This window comes from Hylobates moloch, unplaced genomic scaffold (assembly GCF_009828535.3).
Source record: "Hylobates moloch isolate HMO894 unplaced genomic scaffold, HMol_V3 SCAFFOLD_5, whole genome shotgun sequence".
Taxonomy (NCBI): Eukaryota; Metazoa; Chordata; class Mammalia; order Primates; family Hylobatidae; genus Hylobates; species Hylobates moloch.
Genome location: NW_026652280.1, coordinates 44286008 through 44295959, shown reverse-complemented (window position 1 = coordinate 44295959; position 9952 = coordinate 44286008). Strand labels below are relative to the sequence as shown.

General features: G+C 43.6%; 1 protein-coding gene across 1 annotated transcript; it reads right to left on the bottom strand.

The window, feature by feature from the left end:
* Positions 1 to 314: 314 nt before the first annotated feature.
* On the bottom strand, positions 315 to 9745 carry ZNF396 (zinc finger protein 396). The gene is given in 6 exon segments (XM_032152509.2): positions 315 to 1048; positions 1888 to 2064; positions 2067 to 2231; positions 5700 to 5844; positions 6120 to 6608; positions 9628 to 9745. Coding segments are annotated over 5 exon segments (999 nt in total). The 5' UTR covers positions 6537 to 6608; positions 9628 to 9745; the 3' UTR covers positions 315 to 953.
* Between the last annotated feature and the right edge of the window lie 207 nt (positions 9746 to 9952).

Genomic DNA, 9952 nt, shown 5'->3' with positions numbered 1-9952 from the left:
AATGAAATGTTTTACACTTTATGAGGAATCCAACCAGACAAAGAAGTTTACTATGAGTCTCTTCTCTTATTCCAAGGACTTTGATTTCTGATGTTTGCCTCCATATTGGGTAACTGTAGCACCATGGAAAACACAATACATGTATTATTGTAGTAACATTACAGAGTTTTATCAAGAATCTCTGGAAAACATAATTATGTTGTTTGTCCACTGTCAGAATAATTTTAATAATGTACAATTCAGTAATTTTATTTTTAAACAGGGAATCTGGCTGAATTAAATATAGGTAAAACATAGCTACTCATATCCCATAGATAAGCCAAATAAGATATCCCATAAATGTCTTAAAATTTATAAACTATAATGGTTAGGTTCAACAATTGTTTATAAGGGACTGCAGTGGACCCTTTAAATTGAACTTCAGTGATTTGTCCATATGTACAAGAGCATCAAAATCCAGGGTCTCATTTCACGACAGCATGTCTAGAAACTCATCTTACTAAGAATACAGAAGACTCTGAAAAGGTTGTCTTGTGATGCTTGAAACATATTCATAGTTGATTTATGCCAGAAAAGGGGACATTGAAGCATTGTCATCAGCAGTTAAGGGCTTCCTCTTCCAGTTAAGCTGTGGTACATTTCTCCGTCACACACTGTACTTGTCAACACTTGTGGTACATCAGTCTTGTTTGACAATTTTGTTCATCTCCCTTTTTTCTTTATATTAAGATGATCATCCACCTTACAGAAGCGCCCATAGAATAATATTGTTATGAAAACGTTCCTTATGTTTAGCCGACTCCTTGTAGACAGGCAGTCATTTTCATGTTTCCATTGACTTATTTCCAAATTACATTGCAAAGGAGATTATTTTTTTCCAACATGGGAAATTAACTTGATATCAATAGTATGGAGGCTCTCGTGTGCTTTCATAAAAGATTAAGGCCCTTTATTTATCTGCCTCCTGAAAGTGACCTGGGACACTTCAGCCTAGTCTTGAAGTACAAATTCTTTTGGGCCTCTGCAATCATATGTTCATATTTTGAATCTGGTAACAGAAGACAAAATAGGAATTTATTTTTATTTTTATTTATTTATTTTTTTTAGAGACTGAGTCTTGCTCGTCCGAGGGGTCCAAGCAATTTTCCTGCCTCAGCCTCCCTAGTAGCTGGGATTACAGGTGCACGCTCCAATGCCTGGCTAATTTTTGAATTTTAGTAGAGACGGGGTTTCGCCGTGTTGTCCAGGCTGGTCTTGAACTCCTGAGTTCAGGCAATCTGCCCGCCTGGGCCTCCCAAAGTGCTAGTATTACAGGCATGAGCCACCGTACCCAGCCAGGAATTTTTTTTGAGTGCTTTAATTTTTGGTCTTTAGAATTCTAGTGCTCAAGTTATGAAATGGAGGAGAATGTCTATTTTTACACAGGGTAACTCACACATTCCTTCTCAATGAGGGAAAAAACACACTTGTCTAAAAAGATATATACTAGTTCATTATGTGTGTTAATAATGAAAATAGTAGAACATTGAGAATGCCTTTTCAAGGGCTGCATAGGGATGGAAATCTGAATTAAGCTTTGGAATTGCAAACATCAGAATTGAGACTGCATTGATAAGCAGAAAAGCAAATAATGCTGACATGAGATCTTCAACCTTCTCTCCTGTGGCTTTCATGATTCTTGAAAGGAGACTGGTGCTTACTAAGACCACTGCTTTATACTAAGGAGCATTTGCACCTTGTGTCTTCCCTTGTGCTGAAATAGCTCTAAGTAAATGCTTTGATTCCCTCATGCTACTTATGGGACTTTTTGTCTTTTCCTATGTCTAAAAAGATTCGAGTTCTGACTAAAGGCTTTGCCACAGTCATGACACTTGCAGGGCTTCTCACCAGTATGGGTTCGTCGATGCTGAATCAGAATCACGCTTCGGCTGAATGCCTTTGCATACTCGTCACACGCATAAGGTTTCTCTCCACTGTGGATTCTCTGATGTAAAATAAGGGCTGAGCTCTGACTAAAGATTTTGCCACATTCATCACATTTGTGTTGTTTTTTCCGAGAAGGTTTCCTTGTCTCCTTTCAAACCTACCATCTTGTTCATAGGTTCCTCTATATGTGGAAATCTGGGAGGCATTCATATGAAGGATGTTGGAAACATCGCAATGCAGTTCTATGCCTAAAGAAGTCTTTTGCCTTAAAGAAGATTTCACATTTGTAGTTTTGATGTCTTCATCTGAAATAGAAAAATGTCACCAGGAAAGAGAAAGGATGATCCAAATGAAATATACATGATTATTGCTAGCATGTTTATAAAACTACACACAATGTGAAGGATGGAGAGTGTAAGACAAAATATTGAGAAGATTATATAAGACAAAGAGAAAGGTTTACATACTGAGGAGGCAGTCAACTAAACTATAAAGATGCAAAGTTCTATGGAAAAGACAGAATAGGGAATAAGGATAAAAAGATATGTTAGAGACTAAGGAAAGTCTGGAAGGAAAGAAAGGGCTTAGAAAGAAGAAATGATTGGAGATAGAGAGACAGCTAGAAGGAGAGGAATCCAATGTGCCAGTGGGAGTAAGAAACAAGATTTAGGACTGGGGTGTCAATAAACAAAGCTTAATAATCATAAAGGAATCAATAACTATGCAAAGAAATGAGCTGAAGAAAGCCAAGGGGCCAAAAAGGAATGTGGAAAATAAAGTAAGAAAATATAAGTTAGGCAAATAAAGGGAAGATTATAGACTGGGATAACTAGTACCTCAAAAGATCAAGGGTAGCAGAGTACCCATCGATGAAAAACCTCTGCTCCTGTATGGATTTTATATTACTGGTTGAATCGCTGTTTGTTGTATTATTTTGTATTACATTTAACGTCCATGAAAAATGTACATGGCTGCTTATGGGCTGCGGCCACTCAGGCGGCACACAAATCTGGCTTGATGCAGAGGGCCTTATGACTCAGGGTGCCTAAAGCTCCAGCAGAACTGCTAACTCGGATGTGAAAATGCCAGTGTAATGTGGATGCATTACCTGAAGAAATCACTTCAGTTATCCTCATGGTGGCATTTTAACTGAAGCTGCTGAAAGACAGGAGCTTAAAATGAGTTTATAAAAGCAAAGTACAACAGTTTTGGACATGTCTGGGGACATGACTTGGCTGGGGCTGACTGTGACTACTGGGGATGCCTTTATCTGAAGTAATTATATAAATAAGATTAAAAGCAACCCAGAGAGGTACTGATGATAAGTGATCCCCTGGGCCCTCTCAAGGCCTAATCAAAAGGATGGGGTGAGAAAGGTGGTCTGGGGAGAACAGTTAGTGATGGAGTGTGATACTGAATAAGAAAACTGAGTTGTTGTTTTACTCTTTAGAATTTACTTAAAATGGATCTACTTGCTGTCTCTACAATCTCCTTAGAATCACCCAACATAAGCTCAAATCTAACATAAGCCCTTCCCAATTCCTTGTTAATAACACACCCCATAGTTTCTGTGCCGTGTTCTCTTTCTTGCTGCAGCAAACTAAATAAACCTAATTTAAAAAATACATAAAAATCAAATCAAATCAAATGGGTCTAAATAGTTATTACAAAAGGAATTTAAAATTATTTCTTGTATTTATTCACAAATATGGTGTCTCAGTCCATTTTCTGTTGCTTAGAATAGAATACCTGAACTTGAGTAATTTATTTATAAAAAGAATTTATTTCTTATAGTTATGGAGGTTGAGAAGTCCAGGGTGGAGGGGTGCATCTGGTCAGAGCCTTCTTGCTGGTGGAGACCCTCTGAAGAGTCCTGAGGCAGTGAAGGGCATTTCATGGTGAGGGGGCTGAGCATGCTAATATGCTAACTCAGCCTTTTCTTCCTCTTCTTATAAAGTTACCAGTTCTCCTATGATAACCAATTAGCTCATTAATCCATGAATGAGTTAATCCATTTATGAGGGCAGGGTTGATAATCCAATTACCTCTCAAAGGCCTCACTTCTCAATACTGCCACACTTGGGATTAAGTTTCAACATAAGTTTTGGAGGAGACAAATATTCAAACCATAGCATATGGCATACTCATTTATTATTACTAGTTTAAGTGGAAATCATTTTATAAATGGTAAGGATTCTGTCTCAAATTCATTTTTGATAGTTTATATTCCAAAGTGACCTCAATGATTAGTCATTACTATCAAAATCCTCGCATCAATTAGTACTTTACAGTACTGAGACCAAGATCATCTCCCAGAAGCTTTGATAAGACACGACTCAGTACCACAGAAGTCATGTTGTGGCCTTAAGAAATGGTTTTATTATTCTATCAAATGATTCTGGTTCTCTCTGCCTTGTACTGTAAGATCCTGGACCCGTTGCATTCTGTTTCAAATTTCTACGAATCTTAAAAAAAATGTAGGAAACGCCTCCATGAGGACATTCACAGGTAAGATGTGGTTCTTGCCACACCTGGCTTTGAGGTTGATCACTTCTGTAGTCACCACCACACCAAGCTACTGAGGCTGGGATGGTCTCCCTCCCTTTCCTGGTGGAAAATACTTTTTTGTGAAAAGACTTTCACTTTTATAAGTAAACCAAGACAATTTCTAGACTGGAGGTATTATGTGTCCCAGTATAAGCCTTCAGAGAGCCAGTACTTGCTAAGTTAGGGTGAACAATGTTTTCTAAATCTCTTTCTAAATTACTGTATTTACTTTGTGTAGTTTCTTATAAAAATTCCCTTGGAAAAACTCTAACCTTGCTTAGCTATCAGCCACTCCTGAACTATGGAAGCAGTGCTGGAGGGAGGAAAGGAGATGCCCCCAAGTAGGATTTCCCTCTTAATCTCTGGCTCCTATTTTATCCAGGATGATCATCTAGAAGGAGGGTCTCTGCTCAAATGTTGCTTCATCAGAGAGGCCTTTCTACCACTCTATATAATAAGATCCTATCCCACTATTAAAGTAGCATGGCCCTTTTATCAAATGAAATTTTACATTGAGTTCCAATATATAAAACAGACGAAAACGCAGCTACTCTGTCTGAAGCAGGAGCAGTCACAGCCTACAAGGCCTCTAACTCAGCCTTATTTCCACTTCTTACCTTCCCTCTAACCCCCTTATTCTTTGTTTTGTTTTTATTTTTTCCCCATAGCACTTATTTGTTTAGTATCTGCAGTGGAAGAATAGATTGCTACACAGCTATTCTGGAGCACTTATAGAAAGCAATGCAAATAGCAGTTGAGGCCAGTTGAAGATGTGAGGGAGTAGAGAAGTGTATTCAAAGCACGTATGAGAGCAAAGTTATCTTAGCAGCAATATAGGCGATTCTGCTACTATATCCCACCAGTAACTGAGCAGTTATATAGGAAATGATGATGAGGATCAGTGGTCTCTGGGCTGTGTACCTTGGGGTCCCACAGAAAGGCCTCAAGGGCTGCCTGAGGATAAAAGGGCTACTTTAAAAAGGCATGAAAACCCTGATGGAGATGTCAGGGATTTAAAATCTGAAGATTTTATAAGAATCTCTGAAAAAGAAGCAAGAACAAAATACTGAAGATCTTCATTTAGTAGGACAAATAACAGAAGTTCCCACAGTAAGAAGGAGATGAGAGGGGGAGATTTGAGGCCTCTTGCATAAATCAGCTGAGATGTGTGTGGTGAGCAGAGGGCCCCCACACCTTCCACCATGAACTGAATCCTGCCCCCTCACCATGTGGTCTTAAGGACTGAAGCTCCCATGATGCTCCCTGGAGCTGCTTCATCACAGGCATGAGCTGGCTACTTGGCAATTCCTCAGTGATTTCTGAAGGTGCTAGCTTCTCTGCAATCATGTCCTTCCTTTGTCCAAAAAAGATCTAAAAACAGGAATAATTGAGGCTGAACAACACCATCAGATTGGGACTTGAGGATAAAATAACAGAGAAGAAACTATGCAGAAAGTATGACGGACACAGGAAAAGGGAGGGAAAAAGTAGAGCCACCTTCTATTTGCTGGGACACCCATTAGTACTTTCACCCCTATACATCCAGTTGTGCTGAGTGGGAATACAGTTTGAGAGCTCTACTCCCAGTGATGTGCCAGCGCTCTTGACTGAGCCTGGGGGTTCATCTCCACAGGCATCCTTCTTACCTGCTGTGGTCCATCAAGCTCTCTCTCCACATCCTCCAGCATAGTCACAGTCTCCTCTCCATTCTCTGGATGATGCTTCTGCACCCAGGCCTGAAGCTCTTTTGGGAGGATGGCCAGGAACCGCTCCAGCACCAGCAGCTCCAGGATCTGCTCCTTGGTGTGCACCTCTGGCCTCAGCCAGAGATGACAAAGTTCCCGGAGCTGGCTCAGAGCCTCCCAGGGCCTAGGTGAATCCTGGTAGCCAAACTGCCTGAACTGCTGGTGGAAGGTCTCTGGGCTGTAGCTGCTGCTCCAGTGGAGGCTAGAGTCCAGATCACAGGTCTGCTCTTCCTCTTGCATCTTCACTGTCAGAATCCCATTACACTCCTCTGAAGTTTTTGTTAGGAGTGATGATGACTTTCCCAATTTTGCAGACATTTTGACAGGCAAATAGCTCAGTACTGTTAGGCTTTAATACTCAAGGAGGTGAAGCTCTCCTGATGGACATGCCTTAAATATGATTAAAGAAACAAGTGGAAAGAAGACAAAAGACAAATGCTTCTTAGAACAAAACCATTAAGATTAGAAACATAAGACTGTATAGGAAATACTGACCTTAGTCTTAACAGAAACCATGCTTTTATTTATTTATTTATTTTTGAGATGGAGTCTTGCTCTGTTGCCCAGGCTGGAGTGTAGTGTTGTGATCTCGGCTCACTGCGACCTCTGCCTCCTGGGTTCAAGTGATTCTTGTCCTAAGTAGCTGGGACTACAGGTACCTGCCACCACTCCTGGCTAATTTTTGTATTTTCAGTAGAAACAGGGTTTCACCATGTTGGCCAGGCTAGTCTTGAACTCCTGACCTCGGGTGATCCACCCACCCTGGCCTCCTGAAGTGCTGGGATTACAGGCTTGAGCCACCACGCCTGGCCCAGAAACCATGCTTTTGAAGAATACTTCTTTAAGAGAACCAAACAGCTAAGACTCATTAATTTATATGCATAAGTGATTCACAATTCATTCTGAAAACCATGCCCACAAGGCTACTGAATATTACAATAAAAGATGAGCCAGGATTGCATAGAAGCTCCCAGATAATGGAAATAAGGGAAGCCTGAGAAATGCTCTCTGAAGCTAGTTGAAAGAGCCAATCAGTTTTTAGTGTGCTGCAAAGAGCTCAAAGAAATAGTCTCATGAGGGAAGTACTTTTGTGTGACTTTTTTCAGCTTTTACTGTTAAAACATTACTTTGACATTAAAGGAACCATTAAAAAAAAAAAAAAACCCAATCAGCTGGGCACTGTGCTCATGCCTGAAATCCTAGCACTTTGGGAAGCCGAGGTGGGAACTGGGAGGATCACCTGAGCCCAGGAGTTTGGGACCAACCTGTGCAACATAGTGGGACCCCATCTCTACCCCACACACAAAAAAAAAGAAAAACAAAAAAGGCAATCACATTCCTTCATCTGAATGTATTTCCATTTTTTTCATATTCATATTATTTACTTATTTTAAAATACTTAGGTTGCTTCTAATTTCACTATTATAATTAATGCTGGGAGGCACATCTTTATGAATATACTATTTTTCTCCTTTCAAGCATGTCCCAAGGCCTCTGCTTGTTGAGGATCAAAGGAGAATAGCAAATTTTCTTGCTATGTATTATCAAAATATTGCACAAAGACTGTATCAATTCACAATACCATCACAATCATAGTGACTTGTAAGGGCAACGATTTCTTCAAGTATTATTAGCTCATTAGCAATAAAGGGGGGGCACAGCACTTTTCTTTGTATCATTTTACTGTTAAGTATCACCAGTAACTAATCGCATTTTGTTGTTGTTTTGTTTTGTTTGAGATGGAGTCTGGCCCTGTTGCCCAGGCTGGAGTACAGTGGCGGGATCTTGGCTCACTGCAACCTCTGCCTTCAGGGTTCAAGCGATTCTCCTGCCTCAGCCTCCCAAGTAGCTGGGATTACAGATGTGTACCACCACATCCGGCTAATTTTTTTGGGGGACGGAGTCTCCACATTGTCGCCCAGGCTGGAGTGCGGTGGCACGATCTCGGCTCACTGCAAGCTCCGCCTCCCAGGTTCATGCCATTCTCCTGCCTCAGCCTCCCGAGTAGCTGGGACTACAGGCACCTGCCACCACGCCCGGCTAATTTTTTTTTTGTATTTTTAGTAGAGACGGGGTTTCACCGTGTTAGCCAGGATGGTCTCGATCTCCTGACCTCGTGATCCGCCCGTCTCGGCCTCCCAAAGTGCTGGGATTACAGGCGTGAGCCACCCCGGCTAATTTTTATAATTTTAGTAGAGACGGGGTTTCACTATGTTGGCCAGGCTGGTCTTGAACTCCTGACCTCAGGTGATCCATCTGCCTCGGCCTCCCAAAATGCTGTGAGTACAGGCGTGAGGCACTGCATCCGGCCTAATCACATTTTTTAAATTGGGCAGGAGGTGTATGATAGTGTTTGTACAACTTCAGCAAATAATGACTACTTTAAAAATCTTACGTGCGCCTCCATCTTCCCTCGTTAGGTATCCTGCCATTTGATTTATTTTCTCACTTCACCAAGTATTGTTCTAGGCCCTGTATAAAGCCTGTGAGTTCATAAAGCTTGTTACCAAATAAATGATACAACTTTACACAATGATGTGCTATGAAACAAACAACAGCAGACACACATATTAATAGAATTTACTATGTGCCAACCACTGTTTTGAACACCTTAGTAAAAATAAACAAAGGTTAAATCCTCATAAAAGCCCTAGATTATTTTTACCCCCATGTTGTAGACGGGGAAGCAGTCACAGCAAAGCCAGGTATTCTGGCCAAGGGCAAAGCTGGGGTCTGAATCCAGGGCGTCCACACTTATCCATGGTGCTGTGCGGTTAAGAGGCTATAGGCAGCAGGGGCCCCTGTGGTGACCCCTGCGCGTTGTCTCAGCGCAGAGGAGGAAGCGGAGGCAGGCAGCCGCGCTCCCAGATGAAGCGGGGCCAGAAGAGTCTGGGGAACAGGACCCGAGAGGTGGGAAGGGTTGAGGTCACCGGTTTGGAGCCGTCAGGTGCCCTAAGGGATATATGAGGGACCCCGGGGCTAAAGCAGCCTCTGGAAGAGAGTGGCCGCCCTGTTACTTCAGCACCAGGGGCAGAATCTGTGCTAAACTTGAGGGGGGAAGGAACCCCCGATACCGCACGACGGCCAGAAAGAACGGGGTCCCTGACGGGGAGGCTTCGGTCAAAGCCTGGGACGCAGGGGTCTTTCCGCAGGGGACGCTGCTCTCGGCTCCACCCTGCTGTGGCGGGCCGGCTCCGGGAGGGCTGGCTTCCAACCGTCTCTGGACCTTCCGTGCCCACCGCGCCGCGCCGCGCGCCTCCCAGGCTGAGAACCGCCGGGGCGAAGCGGCAGGTAGGGCGTGGGGCCGACGGGGCAGCGTGTGGCGCCGGCAGGGGGCGCAGGTTCAGCCGGGAGGGCAGGCGCCGGGGTCCGCCGGGGAAGGACGAGGGGAAGGGGTGCGCAGACTCACTGGCAGGCAGCGAGGTGGGGCAACGGGGGAGAGGGGCCTGGGGATCTGGGACGGTGTAAGGGTGCTGCACTGGTGCGCGGTGGGAGTGGTAGCGCCGAGTCCGCGGCCGCCTCTCCGCGTCCCCCTTCCAACGCCCGGGAGACACCGCTTCTGACCGCAGCTTGGGGACCCTAAAGCAGCCTCGGGTCTCACCTCCCGACGCAGTCGGGGGAGAAACCGGGGAATTGCCCGCTGCGCAACAGCTTCCGGTTCTGGTGGTGGATGGGGGCGGGGCCCGGAACGCGGGGACGTTGCCATGGAGACGACCGCCGCGGCCGCGCACTTA